At 37.2% G+C, this 19,458-nt stretch overlaps 1 protein-coding gene across 1 annotated transcript in view; it reads right to left on the bottom strand.

The window, feature by feature from the left end:
* Positions 1 to 19,458, bottom strand: part of side-VI (sidestep VI) — a 74,833-nt gene that overhangs the window by 44,372 nt on the left and 11,003 nt on the right. The window contains exon 2 of the mRNA XM_068301144.1: positions 8,833 to 9,603. Coding sequence (XP_068157245.1) covers positions 8,833 to 8,947 — 115 coding nt within the window. The 5' untranslated portion in view covers positions 8,948 to 9,603. The remainder of the gene's footprint in view (positions 1 to 8,832; positions 9,604 to 19,458) is intronic.

The raw sequence follows: 19,458 nt of genomic DNA, 5'->3' as shown, positions 1-19,458 counted from the left end.
ACACGATAAAAAATGTTGGACTTGAACATAAAACAGGAACCGGCGCTAATCATGTGAAACCACAAGAGCGTTCAGGTAACGAAACGATCCTGGTTCCTACAACCTAAAAAATTGAATTATCTTTTGAATGGAGAACCGGCAGACAATTTAAAAATTACCCGCTTGGAAAATTCAATCAGCAAGCGGACAACCCACAAAAAAGAAGCTCAACAAAAAAAGGCCTGTAGTCTCCATTTTTCTCTCTCTCTCTCACTTTCGTCGCTGGCATACTTTGTCTCGCTGGCATACTTTTTGTGTGGTGTTGGCAAGTAAATAAATAAAAATAAAACGGCCCAACAAAAAAAATTTGCAGGCAGTTTCTTTAAAAGGCAAACAGAAATGCTTAAGATGCTTAGTTTTATTTTTCGTATTTTTTTTTTTTTTTTTTTTTTTGTGTAGAAAATAAGATGGGAAGAATTTACACAAAGGTTTTAAGAAATTTCGTTACTCCTTATATATATATATATACTTATATTGACGCCGCCTTTAAGCTGCTCAACTGAAGCGCGTAACGGCAATTTGCGCGTGAAGCTTGCTGCTTGCTCCCCCTCATCATGGTTTTTTTCGAAGCCCATCCAAAAAAGGGAGGACTAAATCACTTGACCAACCAACAAACAGGCTGGAAAAACTAAGGTAAACAGTTTTTCTCTTTCTATTAAAGTACATTAAAGCTCATTGCATGTTGGCAAATTGTTAGTGTATATCACCTAACCTTGGCAAGGACAAGACCGTGATTCCTGTTTTTCTTTTTTTGGGAATGAAAATCTCATAGAGTTTACTTTTAAGCGCCCTTAATCCTGCTTACATCCGGCAACAGCAACAGAAACAAAACTCAAGTACGTGAGAGCAGACTGAGATAGAAACCAAAACAACAACAGTTTCATTATGCATCTTGCAAAACAGAGTCTGAGTGGATTGTGTATCTAAAAGGTATATAATTTAATGTGAGTATGTTTAGGTGTGTGTTTGGTTTAGGTGTGAGTGCGGTACGTTTCCTGCTTACAATTATTGCTTCATTTTTCAATCTGAAGTATCAACATTTTCACATGAGCGACACAAACGCAAATTCATTATACACAAAACGTGATACCCCAGCACCCTCCGTCAGAGTAATGGCTTTGTCTGTAAGTAGCTTGTGATTGAATTGAGCCAACTCAAGCCCCAATCTCACATCTTATATATGTATGTATGCTTGTATATACACATACAATTTACAATTTTCTCCATTTTCCTTACATCCACCAGGTAAATGAAAAATGAAATCAAAGCATTTAAAGCGCGACATGCGCTGACAATGTAAGCAATGCTAACCAAAACCAACCAACGTACCAACGTTTCTACCCTTTTTTGTTACCCTCTTTGCTATTGCTCTTTGTCGCTGCCATTGGATTAGCGCCTGATCCTTGTTATTTATGTGTATTTACCACCCACAACTCACACACACACACACTCACACACTTGAACACAGTGTGTCGCAAAATCAGGACCATAAAAAATGCGGAGGCAAATAGAGAGTTGCTAGGATACTCCATTCACTCAAACACGCTCACAATAAAACCTTTTCAATTATTTCTGTTAACGTTTGCTCGCTTGCTTTTTGGTTTCGCTGCTCGGTAAAGGTGTTTACTTTGCTTGGAAAAACTAAAATTCTGTGGGTGTGTGTGGACAGGACGATAAAAAAAAAGGTGAAACAATATTCATGGATTTCATGAAAAAAAAAAAGGTTGGCTAAAAAAATTGCATTTAGTTGAAATCTACTGAAATCGAGCTAAGACTCTCTAAATTCTACATTCAATTTGTTCATTTGTGCTTCAACTATGCAAGCTTGATAAAAGGATTGATTGAAATTCCTTTAAACCAAACAGAACTAGGGTTAATAATATCTGTGGGATTTCATTTTTCAATTGAAGTTAATATGTACATATATTTACAAACTTTGACTAAATGACAGACCAATCAATTAGGTCACATTTCTATGGCATTGTCGTTGTCATTCAATTAATCTCGCCCTCTCACATCAAATATCATTTTAAGTTTATATTGACAGAGTGGAGAATTGCCTTTTAGCGCCCTAAAAGCAATTCGTTGTAACTATATTGGACAAGCGGAATAGTTTCGTGTGCCATTTAATGTCTTGCGTAAACAATTTTAATTTCTGAATGTCCATGGCAAGTTTTGCATTTATAATTTACAATGGATGGCAGGAAAGGAGGAAATTATATAAAGGGTGGGACAATGAAAAACACAATTCAGCCATTCGATAAGAGACGACAAACGATGGCGCATGCCTTGAGCTATACAGCCGCATACATACATAGTTGGGAGTTAGTAGTTGAAACTGGTGGCAAATTATGGTAATACATACAGGAGGCACACAGAAGGAAGCGACGACGAGGGCTTGCACCAGAGGCACCAGCACACGCCATGGCATGGCATGTCAGTGGCAGGCAGTCAAATAGACAGACATACAGACAGACAGACAGACAGAGAGAGAGAGAGAGAGAGAGAACGAGATACAGAACGAGCGTCTAGCCATGTTGGTTGCATGTCTGGGGCAATGCAAGTGACAGTTTATGGTATGCAGGTGTATGGCATGCATTTTATTTGCTTTCGATTAGGGCAAACAACTAACCCCTCGGGGGACTTAGTCTGAACCCCAGAGCCGTCGCTCTTGTTGTCTCTAGGCTGGTCTTGTTTGTTGGCCATGTTTATGGCGACTAATTTCGTGTTAAGAAATTTGCAAATGGCACAAAGCTCGTTTGTGTGTCCTTTTGTTGGCTTTTTCTACTGCTGTTTTCCTGTTTTGCCGTGTTGATTAATGTCCAATTGAAGTCGCCATTAGTCATGCTTGACGCACTTTTCTTCCCCCACCGAATACTAAACATTTATCCCAACTATTCCATCTGCAGCCACTTATCGAAGGGGGCCCGAAGGCTGTCAATGGCAGCTGTTATCGTTTTACATACATATGCCCCATGAACTTGAATTTTAAATGCCCCAAAAACCGCAAAATAACATGTCTGTGTGGCCATTAAATGTCAGTTGCAAGCAATCAGAAAAGCGAAAAAAAGCAACAAATATAAAATCGTTTATATATTAACCCCTTGTGAAATGGACTGCCAAGCTCATAACTGTCAAAACTGACATAGGCACAGGAGAAACTGTCATGTCATAAATTGTATATACACAAATTGTTTATACATATGTGTGTGTGTGTTTATTGCAAGTTGTTTTAACTTCAATTTTAGTCAGGACTAACAGAATTTTTGTTAAATACCATTTAATTACGGCAAAGGATAAAACTAGCAGCTAAGCTAGGGCTAGGCGATCAAGGACGTTTCTGTGATATAGTTTAAAGAAATAATATGCTCTTTCACAACTAAACTGAAGAGGCCATTATGCCTCATAGATTGCACAACTCGTTGCTGATTTCTGCTTTTTTTGTGTTGCCTCTCTAAATCAACAAGCTAAAGCCTTGGATTCTCTATACATTTGCATTGCTTGATGATATTGTCACGTTCCATAAGCTGCGTATGCGCAATATGGCAAAAATTGAGGACAACGCCGAATAAACATAATTTTTGTTGTGTTTTGCTGCTACTACGTAGACAACATCAACAATCAAGCTAAAAGCCACACGTTCAGGTAGAGTTTCGCAAACCATGGGTAGGTGTATACATATGTCTGTGGATGTGAGAGTGTGTGTGTGTGTGTGTACACATGTGTGCCGCATATGTAACATTGTTTGCCTGGCCAGATTAAAAATTATGCTTTGTTTGCCAACTGTCAGCAGAAAAAACAGCAACGACAACAAGAGCAACAAAAGCGACAGCATAAAAAGTTTTGTGTTTCTTTTTTTTTTTTTTTTGGGTTTTGTTCTGGTTGGCCCACAATGACAATGACAACAGGCCGAACAAAAACCAAAAAAAAAAAAAACGAAAGTTTTTCGGTGGCTCGTTCTTACCTTGTGCCGAAAATGTGTCTCTCAGTCGCTATACACACCTCTCTGCTACCCTCCCACGCATCATAATCATCATTTTTTTCCTTCTGCTTTTGTTTTTTTTCACTTTTCGTAGCAATCAGCATTTTTTCTTTATTTCTCTTGTTCTGTTTTGCAAAACTTGAAGTTTATTTTGTAAACATGCCACTAAAAGTTTTCCACTTTGCTCTAAAATACTCAAACCGAATGCCAACACCAGTGACGAGCTGTCCCCACCCGCTGGTCTCTGCATGGTCCCTGCCCATCAACTACCTACCCTCAGCATGGCACAAGTTATTTTTTTTTTTTAGTTAATTTAAAAAGTTTTTTCTTCCTATTTTTTATATATATATGTATATATGAATGTATTTTTTTTTTTTTTTTTGATTTGCAGCAGTCAGAAAATTGGTAAACGATTCGTCGAAATGTTACTACAACATTTTGTAGTTGCCGTCGTGGTTGAATCTATGCTTGTGAGTGTGTGTGTGTGTGTTTGTATACATATGTGGCCATGGGAAAACTGACATTTGGTTCGCCTTTCTATTTTGTCAAGGAATTGCTTTTACAGTTTTTGGTTGGTTTACTTTGCTTTTGGCTGATGCTACGCTGCTCCGAAAATGTTTCTTTTATTTATATGCTGTCACAAAAATTGAATTAGAAATCGGCATGTCGTGGCAGCTGGCTCCCTTCTCTCTCCCTCGATCTCTCTCTTTCTCGCACTTTACTTCGGTATCACTGAGCATGTATGTATGTATATGCCCTTGTTTAAATTGATGAAGTTTCGCCATAATGGTACAACGATTTTAATGAAATAGATATGTATATAAAAGACATATTTTCACACAGATACACAAACACTCACCCACAAACAGTTGTGGTCACACATTTTGAACGCCATGCCCTTACGGATTTCAATTCGGGCGATTCAAAATAGGTAACTCAAACAATTTATAACAACAATTACTCATAACCTAACATTTCCTGTTGGCATAGCAATTTCTGTTAACTTTACATTTCAGTTAATACGTGCTGTTAACGTTACATTTTTTATAACAGACTGTGGAAAGTTACCATTTTGTGTCAGTTAAGTTTTTTAATAACAGACTCTGTTAAAGTAACGTTTTTTATAACAGACTTTCTAGAGTTAATATTTCGTGTTAGTTAACATTTTCTGTTAACTTAACATAGTTAGTAACAGACTATGTTAAAGTACCATTTTTTTAAAAATATTCTGTAAAGTTAACATTTTCTGTTAACTTAACATTTTTAGTAACAGACTCTGTAAAGTTAACATTTTCTGCCACGATCAGTCGGCTGCAGATTGTCTGGAAGTTAACATTTTCTTTTACCTTAACATTTTTAAGAACAGACTCTCTAAAGTTAACATTATCTGTTAACTTTACATTTTCAGTAACAGGCTATGTAAAGTTAACATTTTCTGTTACCTTAACATTTTTAGTAACAGACTCTGTAAAGTTAACATTATCTGTTAACTTTACATTTTCAGTAACAGACTATGTAAAGTTAACATTTTCTGTTATCCCCAGTGCCTATATAAGCGGTGCTGGTGACTCCCCACGATCAGTCGGCCGGATATTTTCTGCAAGTAAGCATCGTCTGCCAATAACCGTGGGTGAGTTGAAATGAATTTTTCTACTAATTGGATATTATTTACAGTTTGGACATCTAACGAAAGGTAACAAAATGTAATGCAGAACCAAAAGAAAAACACAACAATAAAGGCAATGACTGGAAGTCCAAAAATACTTATACAGAACACTGACTTAGAAGATAAAACCGACTGATATAATGTTTTCTCAATTTGTGGACAAATACATTCATATATGTGTATATCAACACAAACACACATACATTGGCAGGTAAGTAGAAAAGTGTGAAAAATGCAAGAACGTGCACTTTATAACGTTTATACTTATAAATTGAGGACAAACGATATTTAATTAAACAGCAAAAGTAAAGATCTTGAATTCAATTTGCTAAATCAAGTATTGCCTACATTTAAGGCTACCTAAAATAGTTTTATTAAAATACGTATAAATCATGATCTGGGAATTATCTAATATTTGTAATATTCCATTCCATTCCATTCTTTTTAAACTGACTTCAAATGCTGCTTATACACAAGCTTTCCAAGAGAGTCTTAAAAACTATTGCCTACTATTTGGGGCAACCGCATATTTGTATCTGTTTGAATGCCTTTTAAAGAAGAGTAGTCACACAGCTAAAGCTAACAATGAGTGTTTCATTATTATCATCAGAAAAACGTTTTATGTATGTATATTGAAGCGTATTCTGGAATATCCTATAACTGCAATAACAATGCAAGAGGAACAATGGAGTGCACGTTTTGCAAGCTTTAATTAGATTTTATTTTAGAGTCAGGAGCAGAGACAGAGGCAGAGGGCAGGCGCACCGGAGCAAGCACGCAGCACCATAGCAAAGGCCTGTTGACAACCAAGTTCTGTGTGCTCTGTCTGCCGCTCACGCTCGCTCTATCTACTTTTTTTGCGCCTCTTCACTCCTTGCTCCTTGCTCTATCTCTTTCCTCTTCTGCATGTGGCATGGCAAAAATTTTTGCGCTTTTTGCGTGAAAAATGATGGGAAATAATTTGCCAACGGCAACATCAACAGCGACAACGACAACGACAACAACGGCAACGATGGCAATGCCAAACGACGATGACGAGAACTTTAAGCAAAGTGTAAGTGGGTCGTCGACGTGGACGTGCGTTTGACATGGCCATTTCGCGTACCTTCCCACGCTATGTTAGTGGCTTGGTTTGATGCCAATGTTTACTCTTTTGCCTCTTCACGTCGTTGTTGTTGTCGTCGTTGCCTTTCTTGGTTCTTACTCTTCGTTTTCTCTCCTTTCTGTATGGGAGTGTGTATTTAGGTGAAATTTATTTTACTAATTATTATGTAAGCGCTCTCGGTGAAGTGTTGGGTAATGAAATTAAAGCGTTTCTAAAGTGTCCCAAGCCGCTGCCGCCTCAACTAATTTTTTGTTATTTATTAGAGGTGGGCGGGCAGGTGTTTTTTTTATAGGAGTTATCATTGAAAAGAGATTCCTTTTTATAAAGATATATAGTTGTTCTTTTTATATAACGTTTAACTCAATTTTATTTACAGTAGCTATATTTTCCTTTTTTGACATTAAATTCCCTAGATCCTGTGGGGAGAAAAATATATATATATATAAATACTTTTTTTTTTTTTTTACATGCAACTACAGCAACAAAGAGAAAAACACCAAGAACAACAGCATACGTTCACATATTTTTTTATAGCTCTCTGGGGATAATCAGCAACAAAAGCTAATGTAAAGTCCAACACACAGACACATAAAATGAGAATTTATGCATTTTTCCTTTTTTTTTGGTGTTGTGTTGTGTGTTGTCCAACCATCAAGCCAGGAAAAGTAGCCTCCTACTGTGGGGACTGGTTGTACCAGTGAAAGAGAGATGTATGTATGAGACGTGTTGGCCAGGGGATTCACGGGGTGGGAGGTGGTAACTGTAACCAAATGACGCAGGTGACGTTTTTGTGGATTTGTGGCTATTACAACAGCAACACCAACAACATAAGCACAAGTAAAGCAACAAATAACCGAGAGTCCAACGCACATGTCGCAAGTGGCCAGCAAAAAAAAAAAAAAAATAAAAGTTCATTATGAAGTTGTAAAAATTTTGATAATTTGAAGTACTTTTTTCTTTGTTGCTGCTTTTGTCGTTTTAATTTTGACCAATTTTACCTTGAATGTTTATGCAAAAATAAAACTTTGTTAGCAATTTCAAAAAGTTTCATAGATAGAGAAAATGAGAAGCTCAGGAATGTTGACTGAACGGCAAAAACACGCAAACACACACACGCCCACACACAAAATGTGCAACAAAAATGTTGAAATTGTTGCTCTTGTTGCTAGCGGAATGAAGCGTTGTTAATGGAATTATTTAAAATGAAAGAATCAAAACATATTTGAATGCCTTCAGTTAAGTACTTGAAAATAGTTCAAATATCGCTTGCATCAGCATAAAAATTCTTTCAAGCAGAATTTTTAATCACAATGCTTAAACTTTCGTTCATTCTGTACACAAAAGTTACAAATAAGCAATTAAAAATGCATAACTTTCCCTTGCATATTAAATTAAATGTTTGTTCTTGTTGGTTGGCTGTTGCTGTTATCTTTATCAGCCAAAAAAAAAAAAAAAACAGGCACTTTCACATACTCGTTTACACATAAAACATACCCTACAATTTTTTTCCTGTAGGTATATTAAATGTGTTAACAAAAATGGCTAAATTTCCTCTTATAGCTTTTGTGTCCTTATTTCATGAATTTATATATTAATCAATATCTTTCTATCTAATTTACATCTTTTCCGTTTTATCATACATTCATTGATCTAAGCAACTCTACAAAACTTAGTATCAGAAAATAAATAAACAACTGCAAAGTTTCAACGACTTTAAAAAGATATTCTTGAAGTTGTATCTTTGAGCTCCTAAACGAAATGTGCTGCCAGGATACTCTTTTGCTGCAAGTCCGATAAGTCATCTCTTAATAAAAAGATTTCAATAGATATAACAAATGCGGGGTACATAGAAATTGCCACCACAGAAAAGCCTTTCGGTCAAGTAAATAAAATAAAAATAAAATAACGTACATAACGTAAAATTTCAGAGTGAATACATTTGATACCCCAATCCAGCATAAATAAATGTGAAAAGCAAATTATATATGGAGTGCGAAAGAGTTTTCAGATTAAAATATTTTATTTATTTGATTCACTTACCAGGCTTGAAGCCATCGCTATGCTCATGGGTTTCAATCAATTGCCATTGGCTCAGGCTAATGATCAGGCAAAGGATCAGCCAAATGGAGCGTATGCTGCCAGCTTTGAGCTGCATGCTGGAGTTCAGGAAAAGAGAGAGAGTTTTGCTGTGGACGTTCTCCTTTTCTTCTGTTGTTTTCAATGTTAGTTGTGGTTGTATTTAAGCCCAGTTAACTTGACATGGGCATTAAAAATGCAAATAAATTTACTTGGGCAAACATCATCATTTTTTAAAGGACATACGCACACATACGAACAAACAAAAAACGCACTTTATTTCTGCTTATTCGTTGTCCTCTCGTGCTTCTCACTCTCTCTCTCTCTCTCTCTCTCTCTCTCTCTCCTCTCTCTTTATTTTTTCGGGGTTTTTTGTTACTGTTTTTTACTTAATTAAAAACTTTTTTCGCTGCACATAAATTCATTTTAATATTTACAAACATTTTTCGCCGCTGCTGCTGTTGGTGTTTCTTTATGCCGTTGCCCGTCCAAAAGGCATAACCGTTAAGATGAATTTTTAATAGAATTTGACGGGGAGGCTCGACAAAAGCACACACACATACAGACTTAGGCATATGTATATGTACATATATGTATATGTATACGGCCTTTATTTATAAATATTTAAACTGAAACGCGCACGTGTTGCTCATTCCGTTTTTGCTGTTTTCCTTTAGCATACGAAAAAAAAGTTATCCGAATCCAAAATCCTTTTAGGCAGTCGTTCTTATGGTGCTGCAATTTGAATAAAAAAAGAAAAAGAGATTGCTGTGGTTAGTTTAATTAAAAGTTGCATTAGAATAAAACATACGCATAGTAGACACAATCTCATTAATATCTAAATGACAAGAGCATGCCAGAGCAATGCCAATCAATAATGATAGATTAGCCAAACTTATACACACCCACCTAAACGTATAGCCAAATGGCAGTTACGCAAATGAATAGCCAAAGTTTTATGCCGTGTATTAAATGGGAGCACGTGTTATCCCTTGACATAAGCAATCGAAATGTCAATACAGACTGACCTCCCACCCAAAAGGTTTTCCTCTCGCTTCCCTCATACTCATCATCACCATCATCATCATCATCGTCGTCAATCCCTTTTGCTAACTAACGATAATTGACAAAAGAGTCATGAGCAACTTTGACTTGAAAGTTTTTCGCCACGTTTTTGTTTAACACGCAGTCGAACAAGCTGACTAACTTGTACTTGTATGACAGCTCCAAGGACCCCAAATGCTAGCAACACCCATGGCCTATACCAGGACCAGGACGAGGACCAGGACCAGGTAATACCAACAGGCACACACGCACACACACATTCAGACTGTCTTGGCTCAAAGTTGTTTCTTGACTAAGTTTGCATTGGGTAATTAAGAGCTGTGCAAGTGTTTATTGAGAGATTGTCGACAGTATGAAAGAAAGAGCCAGTAAAAGAATGAAAGAGATGGAAAATCAAGTTTGGCTAAGTAGTTACTGCTCTTGCTGCTGCTGCTGCTGTGTCTAGGGGACAGCACCAAGACAAACTTGTAGCCAAGCCGCAAGTGCCATGAGGTTAAGCAAAAAGGGGAGAGAAACAAGTGAAGCGATTAGCAGCTGCTTTTAAATTGTGCAACTAAGAGAATATGGTTGGTCTGCATACACATACCAAGTAAGAAGGTAACTACATGTATGAAAATGTGTTTTTACAAAATCGGGTTCGAGTCTATCAAATGTTTTACTTTTCCTTTTAAATAAAAGAAAAAAATTTGCCTTAATTACATTTTCAGATTCGGGCAAATCTAAATGATATGTGTACTATCTGTAAAGTGCTATCTGCAATTGTGATAAGTTGGCAAATAGATGTTATTTTATATAGTCATCAAATTTGTCATTAAACCTACACAGAAATTCAAATTGATTTAATGAAACCAATTGGTTTGTTGTTCAACTTTTAACTTAAATTTTCACAAGGGACACACACTAGTGCCTAGTCAGTGAACCCATTGCAAATGCATGTTAAATAGTCAACAAATGGCACATTAGACATTGCAAATGTCGGCACAAATAACAGAAACAGCTAGAAAAAGCACAGCAGAAAAAAGAACCCAGTCAATTATGCCAACAATATGCACACATTTCAAAAACCCGAATGGCAACAAAAACGACAACGATATTCATAAAACTATTGCACTCAGACAGCACTGTTTAACAACAACAACAACAACAACAAGGGAAGTGGTGGGTAAGGGGGGAACCCAGCAAAACGAAACAAAATGAAATAAAATGGTTAAAAAAAGGAATAAACGGGAATGCGGGTAGGAGTCGCTGTCGAGTGGAGTGGATTGTAGAGTCAGTGTAAAGTTGGTTGATAGTTTTTGTTGTGTGAATAGTGCAGGCAAATGAACTTGCCTCCCTCCCTCCCTCCCACTTCATCCCACTTTACCACAACTGCAACCAAATGGCTCCTGCTCTACCTCAACATCAGCCTTCGAATGCCTTTTGGCGTTTAGCGCATAAATTGAGCACAGCAATTTCATTTAAATGTGCACAATAAACTTAGTTCATGACCCCCCAAAGCTATAATGTTTTCTTTTTTGCTCTCGTTCTCTTTATTTTCCTCTATCTTTCTCTCTCTTTTTCTGTCTCTGGCCTGTCTGTTCATCGTCTCAATTGTAAATCACATTAAATTTGCGAGCAACATGCATAATGTAAAAAAAAAAGAAAGAAACAAAGCCAAAAAAGTACTGATACATACACATATACTGATACATACACACTCAAATACATAGACAAACACACATATTCAGTTACTAACCGCTTGGCAATTGAATTCAAATGAATTGCGGTTGAGTTTTATAACAAAGCAAAAGTCACCAGCAGCAGCAGCAGCAGCGGCAAAACATAGAAAATAGAAGTTTGAAAAAGTATCTGTCACACACACACACACACACACATATAAACAAATACATTCAGACTTACAAACACAAACACGAATACGAAACACATGCGAAATCAATAAACAGGAGGTGGTTAGTTGGGTTGGTTGGTTCGTTGAGGAGGGTCTTTGGAGGATTGTGTGGGGTTGAGAGCAACCACATAAAGGTAATTTACTCGCTTGACATGCTTTTGCCAGAACTTGACAAACGGTTTCCTTTTGTCGTTTCAACTGTTTTCTTGTTGAGATTTTGGTATTATTTGCTGTTGGATTGAATTTGAATTGCCGCCTGAATGTAACCAAGTTTTAAAGTGACATTGTTTGACAGTCGGTCTAAGAAGTAAATAAAATTTGTCAAAGTACGAAACAATAGAAAATGCACTTTATTTGTTGATAAAATAAAAGAAATTTACTACAGAAAAGCATTAAGCTAGATTTTTAAATCATTTTTATATCCGATTTGAGACTGAGCTAGTTTCAATTACTCACACATGTAATGTGAATTAAATCGGTTGGCAAAAACGGACCATGCAATACGATCATTAAAATTGAAGCAATATTTTAAAAGCTTGTCGCTTGAATATTTTATATATTTCTCATACATTTTTTATACAACTTTTCCGTTCTTCTGGGTCATTCATTTTAAGGCTTAACCTGGCAACACCTGCCCCAACTTATAGCAGTGTAAAAATGCTCTTGCAACTGCAACAATTTTGTTGTGGCTCGATTTCCATCGAACCGGCGGACTGGGCAAACGACAAGGCTTATCCGCTGCCTCAGGGCATGAGTGACCATGCCCACTTTCATTTCGACAACACGCTTAAGTGAACTACACTAAATAATACAAAATGTTCATGAGAAAGGGACCAATGGTGGTGTGGGGTTTGGGAAAGGTTGAAAAAAACAAGGATTAAGGTAAAAATAAACCGTTGAATATATTTCCCAATTCTTTCGACTTGCATTTTTAATATTGTGCAGGGTGGGCTTTGGCTAGGCGGAGAGGCGGCTATAGGGGTGGCGTGGGTGTGCATGGATAGGTCGACCTAAATATTTGCAGTGCTGTTAAATTAAAAAAGCAAAAGTCAGCTGCAAATGGCATATAGACCGTGGAGAGAAAATGAACGAGAGAGATAGAGAGGAAAAGAAAGCGTTATCCATAGAGAGAGAAATAGTCAACTAAATCAACAATTGCCCGTGGCAAAAGGCAGACATTATGAAAATGGCGACAAACGACCGGAAGTAGCGACCCACAGAAAAAAACCTTAGACACATACACAGGAGAAAGAGAGTAAAACACATCTGCACACACACACACACATATGGTGAGGAAAAGATAGAAAAAAATATATTTTGTAGCCAGGCCGAGTGCGTCCCTTGAAGTTGACTTCCTGCGGTTTAAATATAGCCACGCCAAAGCCAAACAGACGATAGCGGAATGCAAACATGAGTGGGAAAAAGAGGGAGGAAGAACCAAAGTGAGAGGGAATTCAGACAGTAGACCAGGACGATGGCAAGAGAAGCGGAAAGATGGGAGGGAAGAATGTGTTGGCAGGATGGGGGTGGTTCCATATAATGAGCCAGCAGCCAGTCGCTGCCAAAGCTAAAGCTAACAGTTACCATCCATGGTGGCCGCGGCACGACCGTTGCTCATTTCCAGGTCGACATAATTTGTCCATAATTTGTCTCCGTCTTCCACACAAACACACACACACACACACACACACAACAAAAGAGACTAAAGACCGGAACCCTACAATGTTACTCTGGCCTCTGCCTTCAACTGTGCGTCTGTTTGGGTTTATCTATGAAGCACTTAGACGCTATTTATGTCTTTTTTTTTTTATATTCTGTTGTTGCCCATCTCCCTCCCTATTCCGTACCTCTGTTTTTGCTTGCTTTTTGTACAAACTTATTATAGACTCTTGTGGAGTTGCCAATAAACGATATACATATTCCCAAATGTCCTGATTTTCTATAATTAAACGGCATTTGTCCCATTGTTATTGAAAAGCTAATTGGGAAGAAAACAAACATACAAGACTGATTAATTGATTGACTGATTGATTTAGGTCAAATGATGTTTGATTTCCATTGAGTTGAATTGATTTTAAAATAGATATCAATTTGTTATAAATAAAACAGAGTAGTTAATATTTATATTGTCTATTTATTAATTGGGGAAAAGCAAAACCCAGTAAATAGTATGTAAATCTTGTTAAATTGAAACATTTTTTTAAAGACTTTTTAGATTGGTATAAGTTATCACCTCTCAGGCAATCTTAAAAGCATATCATGTGTTACATTTTTTTGTTCATTTTTAATATATTCATGATGCTCTGTAGCCTGCTGTTATGCTGTGCAACAAGAGCAATAATAAATACAAGGCAAAAATAAAATGCAACAGCTGCAGTGACAATAACTCTTGGCATTGCAGCAAGCTCACCCTCACACTTCCCACCACCTATGAAGGTAGGCAAAATGGATGCAGCTGCTGCTGGATGCTCACATAAGTATGCTATATTTTTTTTCTCTTGTGTCTTTGTTGAAAACATTTTGAACTTTCCACACACAACTGTGTATGTGAGTGAGCGAATGACGTTGTGTGTGTATGGGTGTGGGTGTTGGTGTGTGCGTGAGTGTGTCTATGCAGCATCAACTGCAACAGCCGCCAGTCATGTCCCGTTTATAATTGAAAATGTTTTGTTTTAATTAACTGAAGCGCCATTTTTTGTTTAATTTAAAAGTTTTTTTTATACAATTTCCACCATGTGCCGATGCCTTAAGCTCTTTACCGATCTGCTCAGAAATGCTGTGCTATGACACACACAAACAAATACACACTTCTGTGATTATTATGATGCGCTTTATTGTCACGCGGCCGCGTCAAATTTATGTTTACAGCACAAGTGGGATGTGCAATGAAACAATGGCAAACAGGAAGCGGAAATGGTAAGAGGCAATGCCAACTCAAACAAATGACAGAAGATGAAGTAGAAGAAGCAGCAGGAAGGCAAAATGCGTGTGCAATATATAAAGAAGACATAAACATAAAAGTGTGTTTTATAATAAAGCAAAGCGTGAAATAATTCACATTGAGACCAAAGTGCCGCAAAAGCCAAGCTGACAATTTTTATAGCCCCACACACACACACACACACACACACACACACTGGCAATGATGTTAAATAAAATATTGTTTATGTGCCAACATAATAAATGGCCAACTGGCGCCGCCGCCGACGCCAACCGACTCGTAAAACAACAAATACACATACTCACATTCGAGTCACCTAGACACTTGGACACTCATAATGGTTTATATCTCTCGGCGTCTATATAAGAGTTGGAATGTTTCTTTTGACAATTACAATAATGACAGATGGTGTTGGCATGAAAGAGGCATAAAGTGCAGCTAAATATGAGGGCATTACACCACACATACAAGCAACGTTAGAGAAAGAAACAGAGAGAGAGAAATAGAGAGACACATCCGACAACATGTTTGTGTTGATCAAACATGAGAAACAACGGCAGCAGGAGTTGATCATAAAGGGAGCCTCTAAAGTGAGCAAAGAATATGCTAAACTTTATCAGAGATTTGCTTAAAGAGTTTATTTCATATAAAAATATAAACTTTGCATTAAACTTAGCTTAAATCTATGCTCTCAATAACTTTAACTTCAATTATACACATATGTTCTCTGATTGGCTCTTAGGTTATACAATAAAAGTCATGTTTATTCAATTTTTTTGGCGCTCATAAAAAAGAATTCAACAAATAAATATGTTAATTTAAAATAGTTGCTTATTCATTTATGTTGTTTTAAGTGAGAGCGTTTGCATTCTGCTTTACATTTTCCATCGGCCTTATCTCTATCTGCCAACATTTTTAAATTATTCTATTCATTATTTGGATAATCGTTTTATTATTTAACAGAATTCATATAAATCCTTAACTGGCCCACTGACCTCATCTTTATCTTTTTGCCCCACCCTTTCTCCCTACGTTTCTTGTAGTGCCCCCATGGCTGTCATGTTAAGTGTCAGACCCTCGACATGGACATGGATACACCAAAAATAAGAGAGCCAGAGAGAACCAGGAAAGAAAAAAATAAAATAAAAATAAAAGCAAGCCAAAAAAGGCCATGGCAAATGTTTCGTTTTAGTTTCAGAGAAAATTTCTAATTTATTATTTTGCGCATTTAAATATTTTAAGTGTCCCGCAGGACACAGAACTCTCGCACATGCCGGCATGATAAACTTGCAAGGACACTAAAAATTAGTCGCCTGGACGCATCGCAGAGCAGCAGGCAGCAGCCACGTTACAAGTTAATATAATTTTAATGAAAATTAACATGAAGCTTGGCACTTTTTGCCACGCTTTAATTTCCCCAAAGACGCTACGACAGCGACATGTGTGTGTGTGTGTGTCTGTGTTGGAGAAAGAGAGATGAGACAACAAGGGAGACAGAGGGAGATAGAGTAAGAGACAGAGAGAGAATGAGACAGGCACTTCCCTTTAGGCAACCGAGTATGTGTTGGTGCTGGTGTTGGTTTATTGCACACTACTATTAGGCGCATAGTTTGCTTATATCCTGGCTGCCGCTCCGCCCCCTGCCGCCGCTTCCTTTCACCTCTCATTTCATTTTTCTCTTCCTAGCTGGCTTACATAAGCTTTTTGCCTAATTCGTTGTTTGTTGCTTGTTGTTTTGGCTGTTGTTGTTGTTGTTGTTGTTGCTGTAGGACGAGAGCAGTCAAGTGCGTTCTCGTGTTGGGATTTACGCAACTAATTTCACGTAGGCAAAAATTAAAAAGGAAGACGTCCTCCCGTCTCCTGACTTTGATTTATATATATTTAACATGTCAGGACAAAATGAGGTGTGTGTTAGGGGTGAGGGATGCTGTCCCTTCAACAAAATTTTCCTGTATTTCTGTTGTTTAACTTTTCGCCACGACCCCAAACCCCAGTTCCACATAAAGTGATGCAAAAGCCTTTGAAACCTGTTCCCCAAACAGCGGATCAAATGTTGCCGGGTGAGATGAGGGTCCTTCATTCAGCCACCCACCTTCATACAACTACATACGTAAACCTTCACACCCGCACTTACATACATTGGCACACTACGCTTTGACAACAGTTTCTGCCCCTGGGAACAACATTGTAAACTCGGCGGTTCCACTCTTTTAGGGCCATTCACATAACCTCGACATCGTCATCAAATTTCAATATACCAAACTGGCTGACTGGCTGCCTATGCTGCTGCACTTTGATGATTGTGTTTAGATACTGTACAAGGATATGCATAGCCCAAAGGCTACTCGTCTGTTTGCTATCACTGTGTATTGCATTGAGTTTATGACTTTTAAAGAAGTCACTTTCTGCGTTTGTGTGTATTTGTGTTTCATCCATGAAGCTAAAAGCGATATTAATTATAAAGAGAAATCGTTCTTTGACATATCAATCGAAACGCATATATGAATTAACATATCAACATACAACTACCAACTCCAACAAAAAGCTAAAATCCAATATGTATAAATAATAATTACTCAGCAGTCCGAGGGCTTATTATACTATAATTTTATGACACACACACAATCATGGAAAACTATATCAAAACTCATTAGTCGCCTACGTATATATTAATAAATATCATTTAGATCAGAGACATCATCAGTTAGTGGTTTTCAAGCTCAAACTGAAATAATTGCTTAAATCAAGGTCTTTATACAGAATCATTAATGTTGTTGAATAAATTTTAAATGCAATTTGAGATTTGCATCAATTCGAAATTAACTGTCAGAGCACACAAAGTTCGGTGGAATATCTTTTCTAACTTAAGTTGGATTTCAATGTTATTAGCCAAAAAACAGACACACACAAAATAAATGAACATGGTAAGGAAAACTAAAGAGACTAAGAAGAGAGAATATACAATAACAAACTCATTTATCAAAAGACAGTCGGTCAAACGGCAGGCGACAGCAGTCCATTGCCCTCCGAGAATCTCAGATATATTTTGAATGCCATTTTCGGTTAACGAATTGGCCTTGACCAATGGCAATTAGTTGAAACATTTTCCGAAATGGCCTTCGTCTTGTTGGCATTTTATCTGCAATCGTTAATAAATAAATTACAGGACATTTTCCCAAGCCCACAAAAAGAAAGAGAGAGAGAGAGAGAGTAAGATAGAGAAAGAGCTAGAGAACGACTATTCATTGACAAAAAGGTACGATGGGGGGACTGTCTTTGTTTTTAACATTAAGTCAAATGGCAAGTTTTACTCTTTCACTTTGAGTTTGTTTGCCTTTTTCTATTGTCTGTCTGTTAGATTGTCTTTGCTTTTATTTGAAATCAAAATAAAATCGATATTTCTTTCTTTCCATATATATATACACAATTGCCAATAAATGGCTAAGGAATTCACACGTATTTACCCAGTCCGCATTGTTTGCTATTTCATGTGAAAGTTGGCAACACTTTGGCCATTAATTATTTGCATGTGTTGCCTGGCAGTTTTAAGGCGATTGAGGGTCACGGTGGGGCTGATGTTTAATAAAAAATCGTTAAACAAAGTAATTGGATATAGGCCTCAACTCAACTTTTGCAATTAGTGCATAGAATTTTAATTTAATTCCATTGATTTTGTAATTATGGAAAAGCCAAAAAGTTTAAAATCAAATTAATTATTTGCCTTCTTGCCTGCCTGCCGCTCGATATATTTCTCGTCGTCGTCATCATCGGAGCAACATCTTAAAGTTTAACTGCCTTTCTCCGAAATGGTAATTAAGCAAAGTAAAAATGTTCAATTTCCATCTCTACTACTCCCATCTACACCATTGTCCTCTCACTCAACTCATCCTCTTTCCTTCTTTTGCACTTGTCATGTGTCAAAGCTAAGCCCGAGAGCCCGAGGATAGCGAAATAGCAAAATAAAAACAGAAAACAGATAGGAGAAACAAAAAGGTGCTTGGCCTGAAGACTTACTCGTTGTCCCCTTTCTGCGCTTTCTGCCTACACTACTCTTAAGACCTTATACCTCTGACACAATAGGTCAAATAGTCTACTAGGGTTTCGATTATGGAAATCAAGTAGAAATATACATATATTGCAGAAGCTTTTAAAATTAAATTAAATTGCAATTCTTTTTTAATTTATTTAAATATTTTTCAAAAAAGGCCCTAATAAATAAATGTTTAATTTACGTGTTACAGGATATCTAAAAGTCGTCCTTCTTTAGAAATAGAGGGTAGAGGTAGAAAAACTTTTCCTTTTCATTCTGGTACAGTGTGTACAGTGATTGGGCATAGGGACAACACACATAGACAAAAGGTGCCGCCATCAAAGCCACCTAGCCCTCTCACATGTGTGGGACCCACCTTGCACACCTTTCTGCCTCCTTCTACTACCATCTTCTCGTCATGGCTGTCAGCTTTTGCAATGGCCCCAACGGCTCTCAGAGTTTTTTTTTTCGTCCCTTTTTTTGTCGTGGATTTTTTTTTTTTGGAGCTTTGCACTCAACGTTAGCCCACTTTGGGCTCTTGCTGTATTGTTTTGCTTTCGCTCTTTTCAGGTGTCTGTGTTTGTGTGCCAAAAAATGGAGCACATGGCAGATTTCGACGCTGATATCACCGTGTTTGTGTAAGTTTGTGTGTGTGTATTAGTCTAC

Source organism: Drosophila tropicalis, unplaced genomic scaffold (genome assembly GCF_018151085.1).
Source record: "Drosophila tropicalis isolate 14030-0801.00 unplaced genomic scaffold, ASM1815108v1 contig_878, whole genome shotgun sequence".
Lineage (NCBI taxonomy): Eukaryota > Metazoa > Arthropoda > Insecta > Diptera > Drosophilidae > Drosophila > Drosophila tropicalis.
This window is presented reverse-complemented; position numbering and strand designations above follow the sequence as displayed.